This window comes from Aureococcus anophagefferens, assembly GCF_000186865.1.
Source record: "Aureococcus anophagefferens unplaced genomic scaffold AURANscaffold_28, whole genome shotgun sequence".
Lineage (NCBI taxonomy): Eukaryota > Pelagophyceae > Pelagomonadales > Pelagomonadaceae > Aureococcus > Aureococcus anophagefferens.
The window spans coordinates 224,376-249,263 of NW_008705587.1; the positions used below are offsets into that span (position 1 = coordinate 224,376).

General features: G+C 72.8%; 4 protein-coding genes across 4 annotated transcripts; 1 reads left to right on the top strand and 3 right to left on the bottom strand.

The window, feature by feature from the left end:
• Positions 1 to 1,975: 1,975 nt before the first annotated feature.
• AURANDRAFT_31747 (hypothetical protein) lies at positions 1,976 to 2,194 on the bottom strand (the record flags this gene model as incomplete). Its single annotated transcript, XM_009042209.1, has 1 exon — positions 1,976 to 2,194. A coding segment is annotated over one exon (219 nt), but the record flags the coding sequence as incomplete, so codon positions are not given.
• Positions 2,195 to 6,698: 4,504 nt separating this feature from the next.
• On the top strand, positions 6,699 to 12,359 carry AURANDRAFT_72414 (hypothetical protein; the record flags this gene model as incomplete). Its single annotated transcript, XM_009042164.1, has 3 exons — positions 6,699 to 8,343; positions 8,595 to 10,714; positions 12,080 to 12,359. The coding sequence occupies 3 exons, from the start codon at positions 6,952 to 6,954 to the stop codon at positions 12,357 to 12,359; spliced, it is 3,792 nt and encodes a 1,263-aa protein (XP_009040412.1).
• Positions 12,360 to 16,174: 3,815 nt separating this feature from the next.
• On the bottom strand, positions 16,175 to 17,248 carry AURANDRAFT_31774 (hypothetical protein; the record flags this gene model as incomplete). The annotated part of the gene is made up of 2 exons (XM_009042208.1): positions 16,175 to 16,849; positions 16,913 to 17,248. The coding sequence occupies 2 exons, from the start codon at positions 17,246 to 17,248 to the stop codon at positions 16,175 to 16,177; spliced, it is 1,011 nt and encodes a 336-aa protein (XP_009040456.1).
• A 6,853-nt stretch (positions 17,249 to 24,101) lies between these two features.
• Positions 24,102 to 24,770, bottom strand: AURANDRAFT_31844 (hypothetical protein; the record flags this gene model as incomplete). Its single annotated transcript, XM_009042207.1, has 1 exon — positions 24,102 to 24,770. A coding segment is annotated over one exon (669 nt), but the record flags the coding sequence as incomplete, so codon positions are not given.
• Positions 24,771 to 24,888: the final 118 nt, after the last annotated feature.

The window sequence follows — 24,888 nt, forward strand, 5'->3', positions numbered from 1 at the left end:
GCGGAGCGCGAGGCGCGGCGGCGCCGCGGCGTCGTCGCGCGGCGTCCACGCGGCCGCGGCCTTGACGATGGCCGCGGCGGCTTTAGGCGCGACGGCGCCCGGGAGGAGCGGCGGCTCGTCGCCCGCGAGGGCCTGGATCGCCGACGCGACGAAGGCGAAGAGCTCGGGCACCCAGGCCGTGCGGCCGCGCGCGTTGAGGCCCGCGTACTCGAGGCACGCGGCCGCGGCGAGGCACCCCGCGGCGACGGCGCCCGCGTCGCCGCGGCCGCCCGCGCCCAGAGCCTTGGCCAGCGCGAGCGTCGCGAGGTGCGCGACGCGGCCCGCGTCGTCGTCCGCGGAGCAGAGCACCGCGTCGTAGCGCGCGAGCGCCTTGAGCGCGAGGACCGCGCCCGGCGACGGCGCGCCGCCGCCGGCCTCGAGCGCCGGCGCGAGCAGCGCCCGCTCGACGAGCGCGGCGGCCGCCGCGGGGTCGAGGTCCTCGAGCACGCTGCCGAGGCACGACGCGTACGCGGCGACGGCGCCCGCGGCGTCGTCGCCGCGCCAGAGGCCGTCGCCCGCGGCGACCGCCGCGGCGACGACGGCCTCGCAGAAACGCTCGTAGCTCGGCAGATTCGCGCGCGCGAGTCGCGGCGTGAAGCCGGCGACGAGCCGCTCGAGCACGAGCGCGACGTCGCCGCCCCGCGCCGCGTGGGCGTCGACGAGGGCCTCGAGCTCCGCCGCCGTCTGGGGCAGCGCGTCGAAGACGTAGGGCACGTCCGACGCCTCCTCCTCCTCCGCCTCCTCCGGTTCCTCCGCGTCCTCCTCCTCGTCCTCGTAGCCCTCGGGCTTCGTCATGCCGTACCAGGGGTCGCTCTTGTCGCGGGCCCAGGGGTCGTCGACGCGGCGGCGCTTCGCGGGCCCGACGTCGCGGCCCTCGAGGCGCTGCGTCCGCAGGCTCTCGAGGCGCCGCAGGTCCTCGAGCCGCGCGCGCGCGCGCTCCTCGGGCGACACGGACGGGTTCGACGCCTGCACGCGCTTCTCGAAGGCCATGGACCGGAGCTCGACCTCGTAGTCGTCCTCGTCGAGCTCGCGCTTGTCCTTGTCGCGGAAGTCGAGCAGTTTCGCGAGGTCGCCGAAGCCCTCGTCCATCTTCTCGAGGTCCGCGGCGAGGCGCTGGCCCCAGGCCTTGCGCTCCTCGCGCTCCTGCTTCGTCTTGTCGATCATGTCGCCGATGAAGTCCTTGGTCCGCGCCCGCGCGTCCTCGGTGCCGTCGCCGAAGTGCGCCGCCTGCTCCGCGCGCCGGTCCGCGGGCCCCGCCTCGTCGCCGTCGAAGAAGAACGTCTCGGACGCGCGGATGGCGCCCTCGCTCAGGGGCACGCCGCCGTGCGTGAGGTCGCCGAAGCCGCCGCCGTCGTCGAGCGCGTAGGCGCCCCGCCGCGCGCGCGCGCCGCCGCGGCTCCGCGCCGCGCGCTCGCGCTGGAACCGGAGCAGCATCTTGTCGTCCTCGTCCAGGCCCGGCTCGCCCTCGCCGATGCGCTTGTCGTCGAACTCGTTCTCGCGCCGCTCGCGCGCGAGCTCGCCGAGCAGGCCCGCCTTGCGCCGCTCGTCGCCCTTGGCCCGCGACCGCCCGACGTCGCGCACGGCGCCCTTGACGCGGTGGTTCAGCACCACGGGCCGCTTCCGCTTGTTGCCCACGGTCTCGAAGGGGTTCGACGCCTTCGACTTGCCGCCGTTGCCGCGGCCCTTCTTGCCGCCGGCCATCCTGCTGCGCGACGACGCTGCGGAGAGGCGCAGCCGAGCGGATCGCCAGCCCGAGCGGCGTGCGCCTCACCACAGGCTTCACCATACCTCGCCAGACGGCAACATGGCCCGATTCCCCTCGCGCAGAGCCCCACTCTGCGGGGAGCACATCGGACGGGGCTTAGGGCGTAGGACACAACAGGGAAACGGGGCGGCGCGAGGCCGCGGACTTCCGGCCGCGCGCGGCGAGCGCCCCTCAGCCCGCGATGGACCGAAGGGCGAGGAGCGCGTGGGAGACCTCGAGCGCGTCGGGCTTCCCGACGGTGCGCCGGAGCATCTTCGAGAAGTGGCCGTTGGCGTGCGTGCGGACCTGGGTCACGGTCTTGGTCGGGATGAGCTCCTTGATGAGCTTCCACTTCTTGCCGAAGCGCTCGAGGCCGTCGAGGAAGAGCTCGTGCTCGCGCGCGGTCCAGCGCTCGCGCGTGCGCTTCGCCTTGGGCTCCGCGGAACCGCCGCCCTCGGCGCTCCGGGGCCGCTTCGCGCCGCGCGCGGCGCCCGCGGCCGAGCCGTCGTCGGACGCGGGCGACGGCGGCCGGCCGGACTCGCGCGCGAGCGCCGCCGTCCAGGGCGCGAGGCGCAGGGCCGTCGCGGGCGCGAGGACGAGGACCGGCGGCGGCGCGAGGAGGGCCGGCGGCGGCGCGAGGAGGGCCGGCGCCGGCGGCGCGGCGGCCGCGGCGGCCGCGCGCGGTTCCGGCGCGGCGGCCGCGGACGGCAGGGCGACCCAGTCGCCGGCGGGCGTCTGGCCCCAGGGCACGACGTCGCCGCGCGTCGGGCCGGGGCCCCAGGGGTAGGGGTAGCCGCCCGCGGCGCCGGGGCCGCGCGCGTGCGACCGCTCGATGGCCGCGTACCAGCGCGGCGCGCGCGGTCCGGGCGTCCGGGCGGCGGCGGCGGCGGCCGCGGGCGCGGCGGCGTTCGCGGGCGGCGCCGCCGCGGCGGCGGCGGCCCGCGCCCGGCGCGCCGGGGACCCCGCGGGCGCGGCGGCGCGCGCCGCGGCCGGCTCGGGCGCGCCGGCGGCGACCGCGGCCTCGAGCCGGGCCTCGAGGTCCGGCGACGGCTCGGGCCGCGGGCTCCCGCGCGACGGCGGCGCCTCGCCGGACGGGAGCACGCCCTCGCGCGACGCGGGGACCTGCGCGGCGCGGGTTTCGGCGCGCGGGGACCCGGGGCTGCGGGGAGGGGCCGGGGCGGGGCTGCGGCGACGCGCCTTCGTATGGAGGATGTCGGGCATGGCTTCCGGGGGCTGCGCGGCGGCGGCGGGCGGGTTTTCGGGGGTCGCGGTACCGAGGCTCGGCGCGGGTCGTGGTCCCCTTTTGTTCGAATACTCCGGGGCTGCAGGGTGGACACAGATCTGTTCGCCGCGCGCTGCAGCATTTGCGGCATGGTTTTGGGTGAATCTTGATTTAGGCTCTGCCCCGCTTGACGATGGCGACTCACCGCGTCAGCGCGAGCCTCTGTTGCCTTGTCGCCTTGCTCGCCGCGCCCGCATCCCCATTGCATGCATCGCCGCTCAAAGCGCTGGACCGACGGCGGGCGCTCGGCGTCATCGCCGCCCCGATCGCCGCGCCGCTCGCCGCGCCGCGCCCGGCCCGCGCCGCCGCCGGCAACCGCGTCGTCGCCGCCGACGGGTCCTTCGCCTTCGTCGCGCCGGAAACGTTCAACGCGAAGCCCAAGCCCGTGAAGACGCACCTCGACGAGGTCATCTACAAGGACGAGAACCGGCGCGAGATCGGCGTCGTCGTCGACCGCGTCAAGCTCGACCGCCTCGTCGACTTCGGGTCGCCGGCCTTCGTCGGCGACAAGGTCGTCGCCTCGGAGCGGAACCGCGACGGCGTCACGTCCGCGACGCTGCGCGACGCGCGGCAGGTCGACGTCGCGGGCGAAACGTACTTCGAGCTCGCCTACGAGAACGAGTCGAGCCGCGGCAACAACCAGTTCCTCTCGCGCATCGCCGTGCGCGACGGCCGCCTCTTCATCATGACGCTGAAGGCCCGCGTCGACGACGCCGACGCGGCCGCCATCCTCGGCGCCGTCGCCGCGAGCTTCCAGGTCCCCGCGTCCTGAGGCGCCGCGCGTAACGGGTCACGTTAGGAGGATAGCGGCGGCCAACAGGGCGGCGGTGCGCGCGACGTGCCTCGCGTGGGCGGCATGGCTGACCTCGAACTCCTTCGTCGGGGCCAGGGTCGGTCCCGGGAGCGCGGCGGTCGGCCGGGGCGCCGCCGGGGCCGCGGTCGGCTCCGGCGCCGCGGAGGGCGCCGCGGTGACCATGTAGTCGGGCGCGTTGCAGTCGTTTGTCGCGCACGTCGACAGGTCCCGCGAATCCTCGAAGGCGCACGACGCGTACGCCCAGGATTCATTATGTGCTTGGGCCATCTCATGCCACAAACCAGACGCGGCGCAGCACCCGTAGCGCGTCGCGTTGTGGTAGATCCCGAACGCGGCGCCGTCGTCGTCGTCCAAGCTCCAGTCGCCGTCGTCGTCGTCGTCGCTGTAGGCGTCAAGTCCACCGTCGTCGCTGGAGGCATCGGTCGACGAGGGCGTCGTCTTGTCCACCACGCGATATCGATAGCATCTATCCTCGCTGGATTCGCACTCTATCGAAACGATGGGCATGGGATCGTCGAGGCACCAGATGCAGTGCTCGCCGTCGAGGCAGCGGAGTGCTCCCACCACGGCGAAGCCGGCGGAGAGGAAGCGCCGCATACTGAGCTGCCCTCGTTCTTTTCTTGCCCTTCAATAATTCTTCAATGATGCCCTTTCAAAATCCGGGGCAGCTATGGTGCCATTCTCCAAGGAAGGCAGCCGACGATGAGGCGGCTCGCGACCTGCGTCGCCCTCTGGCAGGCGACGCTCGTCTGCGTCGCCGCGCCGGATGCGCCGCTCGACGGCACGGACTTCTCGTCGTCGCCGGCGGAGGGCGGCGCGCCCGCGGCGCCTGGAGCAGAGAGAGAAGAGAGCGACGCGCGCCGACCGCCGCCCCCCCGCCGCAGCCATCGTGCTCATCGGCGGCAACGCGCGCACGTTCCTCTGCACCTTCCAGCTGCTGCTCGAGCGCCTCGTGCTGCCGCTGGACCCGGAGCGGCGGCCCCATCCCGGCGCGGACGTCTTCGCTTTCTTAAAGACCGTGGACCCGGGCCCGAAGAACCAGACGGGCAACGACCGCACGTACCCGGACGTCTCGAAAGCCGCGCTCCGCGCGGCGCTGGCCACGTACCCGCACGTCGTCGGCAGCACCATCGTCATGGAGCCCGCGTGCCAGGGCGCGTGCCTCCTCGCGCACCACGTGCGCTGCCGCGAGCGGTTCACGGGCTTCCTGGGCGACCCGGGCCACCTCGCGCGCGCCACGGCCTTCGCCACGGGCCTCGAGTTCCTGGGCAAGGAGCTCGAGGCCCTCGAGGACGTCCGCGGCCGCCGCTACGCGGTCGTCGCGTGGATGCGGCCCGACGTCGTCCCCTCGACGGAGGGCTGGCCGGCCTGGACGGCCCTCGCTCCCGGCGACGACCCGGCCCTCCAGCGGCGCTGCGGCGGCGACGTCGACATGGGGCGGGTCATGATCCGCGGCGACGCCGACCGATTCCTGCTCCACCCGGCGCAGATCCTCCGCGACTGCGCCCTCGGCGGCGAGAACGAGGCGGAGAACATCGTCGCGCACAGCGCGCCGCCGCCGCCGCGCCACGGCTGCACGGGGTCCAAGCCCGCGCGCCACTGCCACATCCAGGCCGCGCCGGAGAGCGGCGAGATCAACGAGGCCTGGGGGCTCGACGAGCTCGCGGCTCCGGCGGCGAAAGCGGCAGCGCCGGTGCCCGCGCCGCAGCCGCCGCAGCCGCGGCCGCCGCAGCCGCGGCCGCCCGCGCCGCGGCCGGCGCCGGAGCCCGCCGCGCGGCCGTGCGCCGAGCGCGGCTGCGGCGCCGCGGCCGCGGTGCTCGTGCACCCGCGGTGGTCCTGCGGCCTCGAGGGCGTCGTCGAGACGTTCCTGGCGAACCTGCCCGCGACCGTGCCCGTCCTCTGGTTCACGGACGACGACACGGCGACGGCCGCGGGCGCGCCGCCGGTCTGTGATGCCGCGGGCACCGCGGCCGCCGCGGCGAAAAGCGGCCGGCTCCGCACGCTCCGGCCGGCGATGTTGCAGCCCGGCGAGGCGCTGACCCAGGCCCACTACGGCCGCCTGCGCCTGTCGCCGGCCTTCCACGCGGGCCTCAACGCGTCGCGCGTCCTCTTCTTCGAGTCCGACACGGTGCTCTGCGGCGCGCCGACGGTGCCCTTCGAGGCGTGGCTCGCCGGCGCCGATGCCTACGTCGGCGCGCCCTGGCCCGCGGACGTCGGCTGGTGCCCCGGGGCGCGGCCCTGCTGCTGCAACGCGGGGCTCAGCCTCGTCGACGTCGACGCGACGCTCAAACTCCTCGAGGGCCGCGGCGCGGCGGAGCCCGGCGCGGCGGCGCAGATGCTTTTCTTGGATCTCCAGGCCAGGGGGCGCCTCGACGGCTTCGGCATCGCCGACCCGGAGGCCGCGCGGTCGTTCTCCGTCGAGGCCGTCGCCGCGCCGCCGGGCGTCGTGCCCTTCGGCGTCCACAAGCCCTGGTGGGCCCTCGCGCAGTACCCGCGGAACCTCTCGGCGCTCGCGGCGACCTGCCCCGAGGTCGCGCGGCTCTGCCCCTACGCGCGGGACGCGCTGCGCAGCGCGAACGCGCGCCACGACTCCGCGCCGTTCCTGTCCGCGGTCTGCGACCACGACGCCGCGGCCATCGCGCGCCACCGCGCCAGGGGGGGGGAGCAGCACCACTTCGAGCGGGAGCACTAGCTGGCGGTGTTTGGGTGTGGCTGCGTGGTGTGGCGAGAGGCGTGGCGCCGCTGGCGCGGGCGGCGACAAGGCCTGCCGACGACGACGCCGCCGGCCCGGCCGGCGGACCAGCTCGATTTTGCACACCAGCTCGATCAACCGCACCAGCGCCACCACCGCCGCCGACGCGCGCTGCGCGGCCAAACGCAACACAAGCCATGCTGCGCCGCGACCCGACGCGCATCGAGATGAAGCCCGAGGACATCGAGGAGTTCGACGCCTACGTCGCGCAGCAGAAGGCGACCAAGAAGGAGGACAAGGGCGAGAAGCCGACGAAGAAGGAGGAGCGCGACGCGCGCATCGGGTACCGCCCGACCATGAGCGACTCGCCGGGCTACTGAATGCGCATTTCTTTACCGCTGCTCATGTCGGCGCTCGTCCGCGGCTTCGCGCCGCCGTCCGTCGTCTTCCGCGCCATCGAGCGCGGCGAGGCGCTCGCGGCCGCGGACGACGCCATGGACGTCGACGCGCCCGTCGCACCCCAGAAAAAAGCCAAAAAGGCCAAGACGAAGAAGCGGCGCGCGGCGCCCAAGGCGCAGCCGCGGCGCGGATCCGCGGCGAACGTGTATTGGCGCGCCATACCCATGCGGGCCGTCCGCGCGCACCCGCTCTACCGGTCCCTGCCGCCGCAGCGCGAGGTCGTCGCCCGCGGCGCGTCGTCGAATGCGCCGAAGCTCGCGGTCGCCGCGGCGCTCGAGCAGGACACGTGGCGGTGGGACGCCTTGCACGCCGGTCGCCTCACGGGCGCGCGGGTCGCCGCCGCGTGCGGCTTGTTGGAGGCCGACGCCGCTTTGAAGCTCCGCGTGCCCCGTTCCCTGAGCGGCCACGGCCGCGCCGTCGCCGCCGCGCAGCACCTGCGGCATCGAGTCGACGCGGAAGGCGTCGTCGCCGCCGTCTTCGCGGAAGGCGACTACGACGACGAGAAGCTCGGCGACGCGTCGTGCTGGGCGCCGGGGCGGGGCCTTTACGCCGTCGACTACGTGGGCGGGCTGGACGGCACGGCGCGGGCCTTCCGCGACCCGTCGTCGGCGCGCATGGCCTGGGGCAAGACGCAGGAGGGCGTCGGCGTCTTGGCGGCCGTGAATTTCATCGACGCGCGGCACCGGGGCGCGTGCGTCGTCGCGGAGACGGGCATGCTGCCCGGCGAGCACGCCGACGCGGCCATCGCCGAGCTCCTCGAGGCCGCGTGGCTCCCGCCCGGGGGCGCCGGCGTCGCGTGCCTCGAGGCGCTCCGGTTCCGCCTCGCGGAGGCGGCGAAGCGGCCCCCGCCGCGCGCGGCGACGGCGGTCCCCATCGGCGCGAGCCCCGACGGCGTCGTCGTCTACGGCGACGGCTCCCTCGATGTGCTGGAAGTCAAGTCCGTCGCGCCGTTCTCGCGCGCGACGGGCGCGGCTTCTATGGAGCTCCGGGACCGCGGGCCCCACGACGCGCTCGCGACGTGGCACGTGCCCCAGCTCATGCTCGAGATCCACGCGGCCGGGTCGCTCTGCGGCGGCGCGGTCGTCGCGTCCGTGTCCGCGACGCGCGGCGCCTGCTTCCTCCGCGTGCCGCGCGACGACGCGTACATCCGCGCGATGCTCGACCTCCTCGACGCGTTCTACGAGCGGTTTTGTGGCGGTGGTGATGCGGACCCGCCGGCCTGCTTCAACGCGGACCTCCCGGGCTTCGACGACTTCGTCGACCGGACCAACGCCATCGCCGCGAACGCGACGCTCCTCGGGCGCACGGACGGGGTCCAGCGCGCGCGCTGCGACGACCGGGGCTTCTTCCTCGCGTAACAACAACATCGTTCAACGAGTCGTCTTTCGCTGCTCGGGCGCACTACAGCGAGTTGGAACGTGCTCTTTCGAGGGGCGGGGCTTCTTCCTCGCGTAACAACAACATCGTGTCGTCGGACCCGGGGGATTCAATGAGTCGTCTTTCCTTCAAGGCGCCCTACAAGAGTTGGAAAGGGCTGTTTCGGCTGCCTTCTTGGGTGATGAAGGTGGCCGTGGACACGGACCCGCTGCTGGCGAAGCCGGCGACGGGCTGCATCGGCGTCGTCGACGATGCCGTCGCCGCGGCGGCGTCCAACGGCCACCCCTGGAACCCCGTGCCCCACCTGCGCGCCATGTGGTTCCGGAGCGACAGCGGCCGCGCGGACTCGTCGGCGCCGCTCGACGGCCTGCGCGCGCTGGCATTCTTGTGGGTGGTGCAGTACCACGTGTCCCTCGCGATCACGGACGCGAACACCGGGCTGCCGATCCTGAACGCCCTCGTGTGGCAGGGCTCGTGCGGCGTGTCCCTGTTCTTCGTGCTCAGCGGCTTCCTCGTCGGCCGCGTCTTCGACCGGCTCCTCGCGCGCAAGGGCGCGGCCTTCCGGCCGGCCTATGGCACCTTCCTCTACCGGCGCTTCGTGCGCATCTGGCCCGCGCTCATGGCGTCCGTGCTCGTCGTCCAACTCTACGCGACGGCGCGGAACTTTCCCGACGACGCCTGGTGGTCCGCGTGCGGCACGAACGAGCTCGCGGGCGCGCTCCTGCGCAACGGCCTCTTCCTCTTCGACACGTCGGCGGTCTTCGTGGACGCGCCGGGGTGCGTCGTGAACCAGGTGACGTGGTCGGTGAGCTGCGAGTTCCAGTATTACCTGCTGACGCCCTTCTTCATCTACGCCTACCGCCACTCCTCCAAGCTCGCGGCGTCGGGCGCCGTGGTCTTAGCGCTCGTCGCGTCCCTCGCCTACCGCGCCGTCGTGCTCGCGCGCCACCCGAGCTGGACGGAGTCGAACCCCTGGAACGACCCCAAAACGTTCGGCGCGTCCGACGCCTTCGAGCTCGCCTACGTGTCGGCCTGGGGCCGCGGCGCGGAGTACTGCTGCGGCATCCTGGCCTTCTTCGCCGCCGACGCGCTCGAGGACCGGCCGGACGCGCGGCGGGCGCTCTTCAGGCCCCTGTCCCAGGCCGCTGTCTTCGGCACGTGGGCCGTCGTCCAGGTCTACGGCCTCTGGTACCGCCTCGCCTACCTCGACGACTTCCACGCGTCCTGGGAGATCTTCGACTTCGTCTTCGGCTTCTTCCTCGTCGCGGCCGTCGCGGCCTACGTCGTCGTCGACGTCGTCGGCGGCGAGTCGCGCGGCTTCCTCGCGCTTCTGCGCCGGTGCCTCGCCGCGGGCTGCTTCTACCCCATCGCGAGCGTCAGCTACACGGGCTACCTCTTCCAGTACGCGGCGATCATGCAGTTCAAGATCGCACCGGACGTGCTCGACGCGACGGCGAGCGTCGGGGCCTACTACGCCGTCGTGCTTCACGCGACGTCCGCGTGCTGCGCCGTGGGCCTCGTCGCGAGCCTCCTCGTCGAGCGGCCGGCCATGGCCGTTGGGAAGCTGTTGGAGGGCGGGGCGTCGACGCCGCCGAAGACGCCGCGGCGGCCGGCGGCCGGCGACCGCGCGCTCGTCGCCGCGGCCGTCGCGATCGCCGCCGTTGTCGCCGTCGGACTCGGCGTCCTCGCGGCGGATCCCTCGAAGGCCATCGGCGCCCGCGACGGCAACGTGGCGCCCGCAACACCACCGGACGCGCCGCCGGACCTCCACGCGGCGGCGACCTTCGTCTTCCCCGTGGAGTGCGCGAGCTACGACGACGACGGCGTCTATCCCAACGACGTGTGCACGAACCACGACGTCCTCTTCTGCAACGAGAACTGCGGGCCCGGGAGCCTCTGCGACCAGCTCGGCTGCGCCGACGCCTGCGTCTTCGACGCGGACTGGGCCGACGGCAAGGTGTACGACGCCGGCGCGACGAGCTGGGGCGCGCCGTGCGTTTTGGGCGCGCTCGCGGATTTGGACGCCGCGTGCGCGGGCACCTACGCGCCCGGCGCGCCGCCGAGCGCGTCCCACGACGCGGGGCCGGCGCGGGCGACGCCCCTGGGCTGGGACGAGGACGGCCTCACGGCCTCCTGCGAGTCCCACGCGTGGTGCGCGGCGTGCCCGGAGTCGAACGCGTACTGCGCGGCCTTCGGCGCGGCCGTCGGCACGGTGGCGCTGTCGACGCAGCGGTTCCTGCGCGACTTCGAGGGCGCCTGCGCGTCCCTCGCGGCCTGGGACGGCGAATCGGCCCTAAGTTTGCTCGGGTAGTCTACTAGTCGCGTCACGATCATCGGACGCCGCCGGTCACACACGGGCGAGCTTAGGGGGACCACAGGCGCGCTAGAGGGGCCAGTCTTCGTCGGCGTCGTCGGCGGCCTGGAAGAAGCGGACGTCCTCCTCCCAGACGCAGTCGAGCTCCTCGGCGTCGGCCGTCCCGGGCCGCTTCGCGTGGAACTCGAAGGAGCCGACGAGGACGGGCGCGCCGTTCGCGTCGGCGACGCCGCTGTCGCTGAAGAAGAGGGAGCCGGACGCCTTCGTGAGGCCGTTCTTGAGGTCCGAGTTGAGCTTGAACTTGAACTTGCCGTCCGCGGAGACCGCGCCGCCCTTGGCCTTGGGCGAGAGCCGCGGCGTGAAGAGCTCGCGGCCGCCGTCCGCGTCCTCGTCCATGATGCCCTTCATGCAGATCATGCCGCCCACGGCCGGATCCGCGACGAGGCTGAGGGCGCCCGTGGCCCGGCCGTAGGACGCGGGGCCCGCGACGCCGTCCTCGAGGCCCGCGGACGCGTCGCCGTGGACGCGGCGGACCTGGGCAGGACAAGAGAGATTCAACGTCGCTTCAACGTGAGTGTTCCGCGCGCGCGCGTTCCGGAACAAGCATCCACGCTTCGAGACCGTTCCAAGAGATGATCGCTCGTCCAAAAATCAGCCAAAACGAGTGGAAAACGGCCGAGATATGAGGCTTTGAAGTTTGGAATTTCGCTCTCTTGTCCTGCCCCGCGGCGGACGTAGTAGCGGCCCGCGAGCGCGCGGAAGCTCGCGTGGGCGCCCGCCGGCGGCGGCGGCGGCGGCGCGTCGTCGCCGTCGGGCGGCGGCGGCGGCGCGTGCTTCGGCCGCTTCGCGGCGGAGCCCTCGCCGCGGGGCTCGGGCGCGCGCGCGGTGTCGAGGAGCTCCGCGTGGCGGTCGGGGTCCTCCAAGGTGATGTAGCCCTTGCCGATGTCGTTGCTGAGGTCCGCCTTCTTCGCGCCGAGGTCCAGCAGCTCCTTGAGCGTCGCGCCGGCCTTGTACTTGTCGTAGAGCTCCGCGGATTTCGTGCCCTCGCGCTTCGGGTTCTCCTGGCGGACCTGGCACGCGTCCTCGAGGAAGGGCTTGAGCGCGGACGTCGGGATCTTGAGCTCGCCGCCCTTGGCCGCGGAGCCGCCCTCCTTGGGCTTGCGCTTCTTGGTCGTGGTCGGCGCGGGCGCGGGCGTCGACGCGGGCGCGGGCGCCGCGGGCGCCGCGGGCGCGGGGCTCGCCGCGCCGTTCGACGCCGCGGCCGCGGGCGGCGGCGTGCCGAGGATCATCGCCTTCTTCGCGGCGAACTCCGCGGCCGTGAGCACGCCCTCGTCGTAGAGCATCTTCAGGTCCCGCAGGGCCTGGACGTCGAGCGCGTTCTCCATGGTCTCCCAGCCCTTCTTCGCGTCGGCGGCCGCCGCGGCCTTGGCCTTCTCCTTCTTCGTCGGCTTCTTCTCCTTGATCTTCTTCGCCTCCCAGGGCGCGTCGTCGCCGTACTTCTTCTTCGCGTCGGCGTCGAGCGCGCTCCAGCCGGCGGCCAGCGCCTTCATGACCATCTGGCTCCGCGCGCCCGCGGCGGCGTCGGCGTTCTCCTCGTCGACGCGCGCCTTGCACGACGCGCGGAACTGCGCGCTGTAGAAGAGGTAGCCGCTCTGCTTCTTGAGCACGTGGCCCTCGGGGCAGGCCATGTCCGCCGGGGGGAGCTCTTTCGCCGGTGGCGCCTCCGACGGCGGGTCGCTCTTGGCCGCGCCGTCGTCGCTCGGCGGCGCGCTCGCGGCCGCGGGCTCCGGCTCGTCGTCGGCCTCCGCCTCGTCGTCGACGGCCTCGTCCTCCGCGACGTCGTCCTCTTCCTCGAGCACGACGTCGTTCTCGTCGACTTCCATGTCGGCCGCGCTCGACTCGACGTCGTCTTGTTGGTCGACCTCGTCCATTGCGCTTCGGATTGGTCGCCAGACCGACCCGGCAGCCGGCGGCCTCGGCGGATCGGCGCCGCGCGGCGGACCACTCGTCGCTTGCGCCGGCGACTTGCCAGCGAAGACACGTCTCGATGTCACCTAAACCCCGCCCCCGACGGCCACAGAAAACAAACAAAAACAAAACACACCTTACCTACGCCGTCCGCAGCGACCGGAGCAGGCCCGGCCGCCGCCGCAGCGCCCAGAGGAACGGCGCTGCGAACGCGACCGCGATGACCGACGCCGCGCCGAGATGGAAGCCCCCGCGCGCCATGGGGTCGCCGAGAAAACCGGCGCACTTGCCGCCGGCGCAGATGGCATCGCCGGCGCACTGGTCGCCCGCCTCGCGCTTGCCCGGCCGCGTGTGGCACGCAAAGGTGCCGCGCGTCTCGTCGACGTCGGAGCGCACGGCCGGGAGGGAGCCCGCGGCGTCCGCCACGGGCGCCGACGGGAGGATGAGGACCTTCGGCAATTCGAGGGGAACGGTGAGAATGCCCGTGTCCCCGAAGTCGCCTCCGTCCCACGGTCCGGCCATGTGCGCGCCGTCGCGGATCGCCGGCGCGTCGCGGCGGAGCGCGCCGATGGCCCCTCGAGCGCCGTCGTAGTCTTCGAAGAGGGACGCGTCGACGGCGTAGCGCCCGTTCGTGTCCCTCGCCCACGCCGCGAAGAGCGTCGCCCAGAGCGGCAGCTGGTCGTGCGGGCCGCACCGACTCCGCCACCAGAGCGCCAGAAACTCGGACGCCCAGGGCCAGTTGCGCACCATCAGCAGCCCGCCGTTCATGGGGATCTTGGGCCCGCCGACGCGGTTCTGGTTGCCCAACAGCTCCGCGCCTTCCGACAAAGCGAGGTAGCGCTCGGGCGTCGCCGCGCCGTCGAAGGCCGCGTCGCTGAACCAGGCGTCGGCGTCGAGATAGAGCACGGCCTTCGGCGGGTCCGGCCCGTGGAATAAGGCGAGGAGCGCGATGGCCTTGTAGATGTTCAACGTGTTGCCGGGCGCCTCGCGGCACGTCGTCCACGGCAGGCCGCCCGGCCGCGCGTCGAGCGTCTCCCGCGGCAGCGTGCCGACCCAGGCGTAGAAGGCGCGGCCCGTGGCCTTGCAGTAGGCCGCCTTGTTCAGAAAGGCCTCCCAGTTGCCGGGCGCCTCGAGGTAGCCGACGGAGTCGACGAGCGCGAGCACCGCGGCCGCGTCGCCCGGCGGCGGACCGCCGTCGCCGACGTCGACGCGGCAGAGCCGCGGGACGGTGTCCGTGTCGCCGCGCTCCGGCTGCGCGTTCCGGAGACCTAGCTTCGCCGGCTGCGTCGACTTGATTCTCAGCACGCAGCCAATGACGACGGACTCCCAGGCCGGCCGCGCGGCGCCTAAAGCAGCAGAGGCCTCGGTCTTCCAGGTGGCATCGCTGACGTGCACGAGCTCGGCGGAAACGGCTGTGGCATAGAGCAGCGCGATCGCGGCGACGCTTGTGCGCATCGCGTCGGCGGGCAACTTCGGCTCGCATCAAGTTGTTGCACTAAATTTCCTCGCGCGTTCCTCGACTTCGCGCGTCCCGTTCGGGCGTGGACGCGACCGCTGCGCTCCGGCCGCGCCTGTGGCGTCGGGGGGAGGCCTAGCTTAGGATGCGCCTTGTTGTACTTGGCTGCGAATTCCAGCGGCCACCCGGAGGTCCCGGAACTCGCCGGCGTCGCGGATGCCGTCGTCGTCGCAGAGGACGTCGAAGCGGGCGAGCAACGCGTGGTACGCGGCGTCCTCGATGCGGTCGGCGTACCGCGCGCAGAGGTCATTGCTGCGCTCCGCGTACTCCTCGTCGAGCTCGCGGACCGCGATCGCCGCCTGACCTGGCGTATCGACGGGCCGACGCTCTGGGCCATCGTCTTCGTCGTCGCCGGCCTCCTGTGCCTCTGGCACGCGTCGGGCCTCCCGCACTTCTCGTACAAGAAGGTGTTCTGGGGCGGCACGGGCATCGGCTTCCTCATGGCCGCCGGCAGCGTCCTCTTCGCCAACTTGAGCTCATGTGCATCGCGCCGAACTACGACGCGCCCGCCGGCGAACTACGTCGCCCGATCTACGACGCGTCGCGGCAGGGCCGGCGCCACCGGGGTCCCGGCGGCGATCCGGAGCGATCCGGAGCGATCCGGAGCGAGGCGGCGCCTCGGCGGCGCCGGTCATCGCGGCGCGCCGACGAGGGCGGCTGGAGACCCCCGGCTCGCAGCGTGTGCTCGGTCCAAGTCGAGAAGGCAGGTTGCTGGCACCAGCGCTGAGAACGTGTCGCGAGCCACCGCCGCAACACGCCATGTCCGCCGTCGTCAACGTCGTCGACTTCGCGCGCGCGCGCCTCCCCGAGCTCGAGGCGCTCGAGGCGAGCCTCGCGGACGCGCCGCCCGAGGTGCGCCACCTGCGCCGAAAGAACCGATCGCACGTCAAGCCCTTCGTGCCCGCGGCGAACCCGGCCAAGCCGCCGAGCCGCCGCCAGCGGCGCAAGGCGGCGCTCATGCTCGCGAGCCGCGACGCGCACGCGGACGCGGACGGCGACAAGCATCGGCTCCTCGAGACGCACCTCTACCACGCGAAACGCTTCGCCATGGTCGACGCGGACGGCTGGCGCGTGCCGCAGCGGCGGAGCGACCGCGGCTTGAAGGCCGCGCGGACGTCGCTCGCGACGGCGGCGCTGGTCTTCGACGTCACCTACGACCGGCCGCTCGAAGTTAGAGGCGACGGCGCGGCGCGCTGGGCCGCCGTCGCCGCCGCCGCGGGGCCGGAGGCGGCCGCGGCCATGGTCGCCGGTGCGCCCTCCGCGCCGGGCTCCGGCCGGTCGCTCGTCGTCGCCGCGGGCGACGCGGTCTGGATCTTCCCGCGGCGCGACAACCGGCCCGCGGCCGCGGCGGCGCTCGGCGACCGCGCGGGCCCCGCGGCCGGCGGCCTCGTGCGGCTCCTCGTCCGCGGCGCCGAGGCGACGGCCGTCGTCAACGCGGCGCTCCGCGCGTCCCTGACGGACGGCGACGCCGGGGCCGCGCTCCGCGTCCGGGACCCGCGCGACGACCGCGCCGCGGCCGCGGCACCGGATCCGGGCGTCTTCGACGCCGCGACGCGCGCCGCGAGCACGGACGCCGTGCGGCTCGTGCGCGACGACGTGCTCAACGCCGAGCGCGGCCTCGCCGAGCGGCGGCCGCCCCTGGACATGCCCGTCGTCGTCGTCCGCGCGCGTTCCGCGTCGCCGCTCGCGGCGGGCTGGGACGTCGTCGCGCCCGCGGGCTGGGGCCGCGCCGTCTTCCACGCGCTCGTGACCCGCGGCGGCCACGCGGGCGGCGTCGACGAGCGGGGGCTCGTCGACGCCGCGGACGCGGGCGGCGACGACGCCGTCGACGCGGCCGTGCGCGCGCGGCCGGGCCGGCCGAAGAAGGACGAGGGAGTCTCGGAGGGACGCTAGGTCCGCGACGTGCATGTAACAAGGGATGAGAGGTCCGCTATGTGATTACAGGGGGAGGGGGGCGGGGAAGGGCAGCCTAGTGGATGACGAGCTTGGCCATGTCGAGCGTCGTCGCGAGGCCGAGGACGTGGTCGAGCGCGGCCTTGGGGTCGTCGTGCGTCGTCATGACGTCGAGGATCCAGTCCGGGAGCGCGTCGTTGGCGCCGACGACGGCCGCGCCGTCGGCGACGAGGGGCTTGGCGTAGACGACGAGGGGGTCGGACGCCGCGAGGGCCGCGGCCTGCGCCGCGACGCCCGCCGCGACGCCGCTCTCGGGCGACGTGACGTACGTGTAGGCGACGGCCTTGCCCGGGACGACGTGGGGGTTGCAGGGGATGCCCACGGCCGTGAAGAGCGTCTCCTCGACGAGGTCGACGCCGGAGCAGAGCAGGTGCGTCTTGCGGACCTGGCCGCCGCCCATGCGCGCGTTGATCTCGATCAAACGCGGCCCGCGGCTCGTGAGCTTGCACTCCACGTGGAAGACGCCGACCTCGAAGCCGCAGGCGGCGAGCGCGTCCACGGCCAATTGCTCCAGGGCCGCCTGGTCCGCCTCTTTCAGCAGGGACGGGCAGAGGCCCCAGGTCTCCGCGAAGTACGGCTCCGCGGTGGGCCCGTTGTCGACGACCTTGGCGTACGCGGGCCGCCCCCGGGCCATGACGACGTCGACGTCGACCTCGGGCCCGTCGAGGTACTCCTCGAAGAGGAAGTCGACCTTCTCCGGCGGCGGCGAGTCCGCGCCCTTGTCCTTCTTCACCAAAGCGCCCGACGTCACGACGGTCTCGTCCATCTCCTTGCGGACCTCGTCGTAGGACCGCTTCAGCTCGTTTTCCGACGCGACCTTCTTGACGCCGAGGCTCGCGGCGCCGTTGAGGGGCTTGAGCACCGCCGGGAAGCCGACCTTTTGGGCCGCGGCGGCGAGGTCGTCCGCGCACTCGACCTTGAAGCACTCGGGCGACGGTAGACCCGCGGCGCGCATCGCGCCGCGCGTCTTGTGCTTGTCGCGGGCCGTGTCCACGGCCTTGGACGACGGGCCGGGCAGGCCCAGGGCCTCCGCGAGGCGCGCGACGAGGGGCACGGAGAGCTCGCAGAACGTGCAGACGCCCGCGGGCATGCCCACCTCCGCGTCGCGCGCGAGGCCCCGGACCGCGGAGACGCAGTCCGCGAGCACGGCCTCGGAGTCGCGCTCGAGGTTCAGGGGCAGGAACTTGGCGATGACGCCCGCGCCCACGAGGCCCTCGGCCCAGCTCCCGGGCTCGTCGATGATGACGGACCGGACGCCGAGCTCCCTCGCGCGCTCGTAGATGAAGCGCTTGCCCGCGTAGCCGGGCGTCACGAAGACGATGGTCGCGCCGTGGAGCATGACGCGCCGCAGCTGCTGGCCGCCGGCGCCGGGCGTCGCCGCGAGCTCCTCGGGGATCCGCGCCTTGAGGCTGTAGTGGAGCGCGTTCGACGCCGCGGCCGCGCGCGCGCCGGCGCTCGCCTGCGGCGGCAGCGCGCGCTCCGGGCCCTTGACGATCTGCTCCTTGAGGAAGTGCTGGCGGCTCTTGTCGCCGAACTCGCTCGACTCCTGCTTCTGGCGGAAGGAGCTGCTGCGCCGGCGCGTCAGGGGCGCGAAGCCCTCGTTCGCGGCCTTCGAGGCGAGCGACGCCATGGCGTGGGTGCGCGGCGGGCGACGGCGGTGGAAGCGGATGCGGATGCGCGACGCGACGTGCAAGCGCTCGAGGAAGTCGGGCGACGCGAAGAATGCGACGATGCAAAGTTAGTGGACCTTGCTTGTCGCTCGTTTCGAGCATTCTACACAAAACGCCGAGGGCGACCTGCGTTTTGGGCATGGGGCGCGCCGTCTTACGCGACGTCCTGGGCGTGTGGCGGCAAACCAAGACCACCGGGCGGGAACCCTAGGTCAGACCCAGGTTGACGCAGCGCAGCTAGTGTGGGCTCCATCATTTTGGCGCGTTTCGGGAGGTATTTAAGGGTTTTCGAGGCGGATTTCAAGCCCTGGACTGGCCCTTACGCGACGACTTTTGAGTCGTTTTTCGCGCTTTCAAGGCCCGCGCGCGTCTCCCCATGACCATACTCGGTGGTCCAGACAAAAAAATGGCACAATCGCAGCGGTTTCTCGTCGACGAAAAAATGGCCTCTCGGGGCCGAAAACGGCCCGAGCACGCCAACGTGGCGCGGGACCTGGATGGGACTCCGAGTCGCAGCCAGAGCTTCGCAGGTCTTGGTGTGGATGGTGACGGCCTCCGCAGCCGCCAGGGATCGATGGAACCGCCGTCATCGATGCGAACTCGAGTGGACGCGTTTCGGGGGTTCGGGCAATCCCGAGTACCCCCCGGCCGTTCTCGGCGCGATCGACGTCGTTTGCCCCGCTTGAGAGCTTCCCGAGGCCGTCGCGGTACCCCGGGCAGAGTTTGGCGCCGCCGCGGCGCGCGGCGGGCAGCCCTAGAGGGTCAAAAAGTCGTCCCGGGCAAAAATCGGCCCCGAATCGCGTCTTTGAGCGACGACATCGACGCGCCACCCGAGTCGATTTCCGCCGTTCTTGCGGCGGAGGGCCGCCCCGAGAGGGTGTCCAGGGCCTGGCAAAAGGGCTCGTCCGCGCGCGCGACGCAGCCCGAGTTATGGGCCCGATGTGTTACACATCGGCACCAAAACACAGGTCGCCGGGGGTGAATCGTGCAGTTCTTCCAAGGCGTCGATTGGGCCGGCCACATCTTGAGGCTCAAGTTGTGTCTCATCGTCAGGAGCAGCATGGTCCCCTGATCACAAGCAGCCCCGGTAGACTACCTTGGCAGACCGCGACAGCCCGCGGCAGCACCCTGATCGCAGGCAGCCCCGCGGTAGACTACTACTTTGGCAGCCCGCCGCAGTCCGATGGCCTCCTTCAAGGAGTTCCAGGCCATGCGGCGCGGCGACGCCAACGCCGCCGCGGCGTCGCGCGTGCTCGCCGCCACGCACCTCGACGTGCCGTCCTACGCCCAGGCCTACGAGCCGCCGTCGCCGGCGCTGCGCGAGGCCCAGGGCCGGCTCCGCGACCTCGAGCGCCGCCGCGGCCGCTGCCTGACGTCGTGCGCGTGCCGCCTCGCGCCGGACCCGCCGCCGGCCGCGGCGCCGCCGCTCGTGAGCGTCGTCTGCGCGACGATGGGCTCGCGCGCCGCGTTCCACGGCGCGCTCCTGGAATGCTTCCGACGGCAGACCTGGCCGGCGAAGGAGCTCATCGTCTACGACACGGGCGGCGCGCCGTCGCCGACGCTCCGCGACGCCGGCGACGCGCGCTACGTCCACGCGCCGACGCACGTGACTTTGGGCGCGAAGCGGCGCCTCCTCCTGGGCCTCGCGCGGGGGACGGTGGTCGCCCACTTCGACGACGACAACGTCTACGGCAGGGCAGCAAAAGAGAGCGAAATTCCCAACTTCAAAGGCTCCTATCTCGGCCGGTTTCCACTCGTTTCGGCTGATTTTTGGACGAGCGATCATCTCTCGGAACGGTCTCGAAGCGTGGATGCTTTTTCTTGAACGTTCGCGCGCGGAACACTCACGTTGAAGCGACGTTGAATCACCCTTTTGCTGCCCAGGTCTACGGGCCGGACTACCTCGCGACCATGGTCCCGCACTGCGCCGCGGCGGAGCTCGGCAACAAAAGCCGGCGTCAAGAAACGTCGCCCGAAAAACGCGCCGTTCCGCAGGCGGCGGCGCGGACCTCGTGAGCCTCTCGGGCTGGACGAACTACCGCGTCTGCGAGGGACCGGCGTCCTGGGGGGGCTCCCGCGATCGTCGAGCGTTTTTTTTCGGCAGGCTCCGGCACGCTCGAGCGCGTCGACTTCAAAGCCGCGACGGGCCGCGCGGAGACCTTCGTCCACGGCGCGAACGTCGACGTGCCCTTCCCGCCGCTCGACCGCGGCGAGGACGGCTGCGCGGCCCAGCTCGTCTCCCACGACGTCGACGACGACGCGGGCCTCTTCCTCCACGTGGAGCACGGCGCGAACACGGCGCCCGCGCGCGGCGACCGGCGCGCGGACCTCGCGGACCTCGCGGCGGGGACGGCCGCGCTCCTCGCGGACGTCGCGCCGAGCCTCCGGCGCGCGCGCCAGGCCGCGCGGCGGCGTAGCGCGCGGTAGGGGGGTACACAAAAAGGGGGTTTGTCTAGGCCGTCGACGCCGCGGCGGGCGCCGTCGCGCGCGCGGAGCGGCGGCCGCCGAAGAGGGCGGCGAGGGACTTGCGCACGGAGGCGACGAAGGACGCGCTCTTCTTCTTGACGAACGCCGCGGGCGGCGCGGCCGCGAGCGCGGCCGCGAGGCCCGGCTTCGGCGGCGGCGGCGCCCACTTGGAGTTGCACATGTGGAGGATGTAGAAGAGGATGTCCTCGGGCAGGTCCGCGAGGTAGTTGTCGCGCCGGTTCCGCGCCATGAGCAGGACCATGACCATGGACCGGAAGGGCGCGGGGAACGCCGCGTGGACCGCGGGCTCGGGCTGCCAGAGCAGGTGCTTGACGCCGTAGGAGAGCTTGCCGACGAAGCTCCGGCGGTTCCGCCACGCGCCCCAGGGGTGGTAGCCCGCGAAGGGCACGGGCGACAGGTGCGCGCAGCCCGCGCCGACCCTCAAGTAGGTGTCCTCGGACGCCGCGCCCCCCCGCGCGTTGTCGTAGACGACGCCCGTGTCGCTCTGGAGCTGGCTGTGGACGTAGAGGCTCACGACGTCGCCGGGCGCGAGCGCGACGGGCTCGCGGAGCTCGAGCGCCGCCGGCGACCGCCGCGACGGCTCGCGGACGCCGTCGAAGACCTTGGTCCACAGGCTCTCGTCCTCGCGCGCGCCGCGCGACGCGTGCCACCGGCCCCGGTGCACCCAGACCGTCATGGGCCCGAGCTCGCCGCGGACGTGGACCGCGCGGACGACGACGGTCTGGATCGCCCGGTCGAGGCACTCGACCGTGAACATGATGCCCGAGAACGTGTGGTCCTCGTGGTCCGTCGTGTGCATGCTGTGGTCCTCGTCCGTCTCGTAGGCGGCGACCTACATGCGGCGTGGGTCGGCGGTCGCGCGCTGACGGTTAGTTCCGTCCTCCGACCCGGGAGTGGTCGAGGATTTCTTCTGTCTTCCAACCCAGTGGCAAGTCGCTCGACGCTGGCGGCGACGCGCTGCGAAAGCCGATCGAGCGGCGCGACCTCGTCGTCCTCATCCTCGTCGTAGTCCCGAGCCATGAAAGCCGGTGCCGGATGTACTGCGACCATGCACCGCGGGACGACGAAGAAGCTGGTGTGCTATGGCAGCTCTCACGCCGAAGCTCTCGCATTTGCTGAGCTCAACTTGAACTTCAATCAAGCCAAAACCCCGTTCCGACAACACCGCACTGGGCCGCCCTGGCGTACGCCAGGGGCGGCGCCGGCGGCGTCGCCGCGCTCGACGACGGTCCGACCTCTCTCGCCGTACCATCGGCCCGCGAGGTCCGCGACGAGCCGGCGTCTCCAGTTGTCCAGACTCAGGCTACAGCCATGTTCATACTGACATGAACGCCGCCACCGTCCGCGAGGACCTCCCACACCCATCGAAACAGGGCTACAAGACGAGCAGTTACCGCCCCCTAGGCGGCGGCGTCGTCGTCGCGCTCGAAGACGGTCCGGCCGTTCTTGACGCTCCACCGGCCCTTGAGGACCGTGTCCTCGATGACCTGCGTGTCGACCTCGAAGGCCGTCGCCGTGATCTCCTCCCACTCGGAGGCGCCGACGGAGACGACGTCGACGTCGTTGTCGTCCACCCACGCGGCCGCCGGCGGCCACGGCGCCGCGTCGTCGTCGTCGTCGTCGTCGTCGTCGAAGAGCGCCGCGTCGTCGTTTCCGGCCTCGAGGTGGATCGCGGCCCAGTCGTCGCGGAGCGCGTCGTCGGCGTAGCGGTCGTCGGCGTCGTCCTGGAAGCGCGGGTCGTCGCGGAGCAGCGGCTGCGGCTCGGACCGGCCCGCGGCGACGTTGACGCTGTGGCGGACGCGGTCCGCGAGCTGCTCGGAGACGTCGAGGTCCTCCGTGAGGCCCAACGTGTTCGCGCGCGTCATGAAGCTGCACCACTGCAGGAACTCGCTCGACGCGTCGTGGAGGCGCCCGACGAGGTCGCGCTCGCTCCGCCGCGCCGCGCGGAAGCCCTCCTTCGCGAGGGGCTCGAGGGCCTCCACGGTCTCCGTGACGCCGCCCCAGATCTCGCTGTTGAGCGTGCGCACGTAGTCCGACCCGTCCTGCGCGAGCTCGCCGAGCGCGGCGAGCGGCGGCGCGGCCTCGCGCGACCGGATCGCCTCGAGCCGCTTCGACACCGACAGCCGGCTCACCCGCCGCCGCGGCCGCGCGTCGGCGTCGCCGGCGTAGGCGTCCGCCGCGCCGTCGAACGGGGGGGCGTCCTCCGGCCCGTCCTCCGGCGCCGCGGCGACGGAGGCGCGCGAAGTCCGGGGACGGCGCGCGCCGGGGACGAGGGGGGCGCCGGGGCGGAAAAAGAGGCAGCCGAGGAGCGCCAGGGCGCGCGCCATCGTGCTGCGCCGCGCCGGGTGGGCCGCGATTTGTCGCCGGGGGTACGACGATGCGCGGCCTGCTCGAGAAGCCGCCTGCAGGCCTCGTGCCGCCACGGAAGTGCTCGCGCCAGCTACTTCACCCATTTGCATGAAGCATCGTTGAGGCATTCCCGGCCCGGGCTTGGCCCCGCCCATCTGCCGCTGGCCGCTTGGCGGCATGTTCACCTCTCCGCCGCCGCGCGGACCTTCCCCTCCCTCACAACCCTTACCCCCCCGCTCCCCCGTCGTCGCTGCCGCCGTCGGGGAAGTCGGAGTAGTGGGACGAGACGACCGTGGAGATGTCCTGCTGCGAGTCCGGGACGGAGTAGTCGTCGTCGTCCTTCTTCGGCGTGTCGTCCTTCTTGACGGATCCGGAGCTCGCCGCCATGGCGATGCCGCCGATGCCGCCGAGCGCCGCGCCGATGCCGCCGCCGCCGGCCGCGCCGCTGCGGTCCGCGAGGGCCGCGTGCTCCAGGTTCTTGCGGACCTCCGCCGCGTGCAACCGCGCGGCCTTCATGCGCTCCTGCGCGAGCAGCAGCTCGAGCGCGTCGTAGTCCATGGGCCCGTCCTCGATGGTCTCGCAGAGCCGCCCCGCGAGCGACTCGTTCCAGGTCATCTTCTGCAGGCCCGCCTCCGCGAGCTGGTAGCACTCCTCGGCCAACAGCGTGGGCAGGAGCACGGACTCGAAGACGAACGCGGCATTCGCCAAGGCCTCCTTCTCCGCGCGCGTCTTCGGCGCCGCCGCGCGCTTCGACGGCGACCCCTGGCCGCCCTGGGGCGCCTGGGCGAGGGCCTCCTCGCGCTCGCTGCGCTCCCGGGCCAAATTCTCCTCGTCGACGCGCTTCTGCCGCGCGGCGGCGACGTCGCCGAAGGGGTCGATGCTGTTCTCGATGGCCTCGCGGATCCGCGTGCCCAGCGCGTTGCGCTTCGCCGCCGTCGCCGCGTCGCTCGCCTCCTTCCGCAGCCGGATGGCGTCCAGGTCCAGCGCCGTGGGCTCCATGGACGCCGCGAAGCGCGACGAGATCGACGCCTTGTCGACGTACTGCAGGTCCCGGAGCGTCTTCCGCGGCTCGAAGGGCTTGTCCTCGCCCTTCTCCCGCTTCTCCCGCTCGGCGATTTTCGCCAGCACCTCGTCGTCCTTCTTCGCCGCGCCGCCGCGCTGCTGCGCCGCGTCCGCGACCTCCGCGTTGCGCCGCTTCTTCTGCTCCGCGCGTTTCGCCGCGGCCCGCTCGGGCTCCGTGGGCTCGTCGGGGTTGCCCGGCGCGACGATGAGGCGCGTGCCCGCGTAGAGCTTGCGCACGTCCTCGATGGCGTTCCAGCGGACGATGTCGGGGATGGAGACGTTGTACTTGCGCGCGATCTGGACCAAGGTGTCGCCCGCGTCGTAGACGTGGTACTTGTCGCTCGGCTTGCCCTTGTCCGCGTCCGTCGCCCAGGTCCACTGGCGCAGCGTGTTGTCGACGCCCGCGCTCAGGATCTTCGACGTGTCGAACTGGAGCTGGATCACGGGGCCGTCGTGGCCCCGCAAGCTCTGGATCTGCTCGCCCGTCGTCACGTCCGTGACGACGACGAGCGCGTCGCCGCCGGCGGAGACGACGCGCGTCGCGTCGAACTGGAGGTCGAAGACGGGGCCGTCGTGGGCCTTGGACCGCTGCAGGATGTCGCCCGTCTGGAGCCACCAGACGATGATGTGGCCGTCCGCGAGGCCCGCGATGAGCTCGAGGCTGCCGTACTTGACGGCCGTCAGCCCCGCGCCGCCGGCGCTGAGGCGCTTGCGGCAGCGCACCTGGCCGCGCTTGAGGGCCTCCTCGGCCTTGACGCGCGACCGCTCGTGGCCGACGGACGCGGACGGGTCCGCCTCCTTGGGCAGGGACCAGATGCGCGCCTCGGACTCCTGGCCGCCGGACGCGACCCACGTGGGCCCCACGTTGAGGCAGACGACGGAGCGGCTGTGGCCGTGGAGCACGCGGAGCCGCTCGCCCGTCGCGCGGGCCCAGAGCATCATCTTCGTGTCCGCGCCTCCCGAGACGATCTTGAGCGAGTCGACGGCGACGGCCGTCACGGTGGCCTCGTGGCCCTCGAGGCACATGACGGGCTTGCCGTCCATGCCCCGCTGCTGCTCCTCCGTGAGCTCCTCCTTGCGCAGCGCGTCGTCGTTAGCCTTGATGACGCGCGCGAGGCTGCCCTCGCTCACGTCCCAGACGAAGATGCGGCAGTCCATGCCG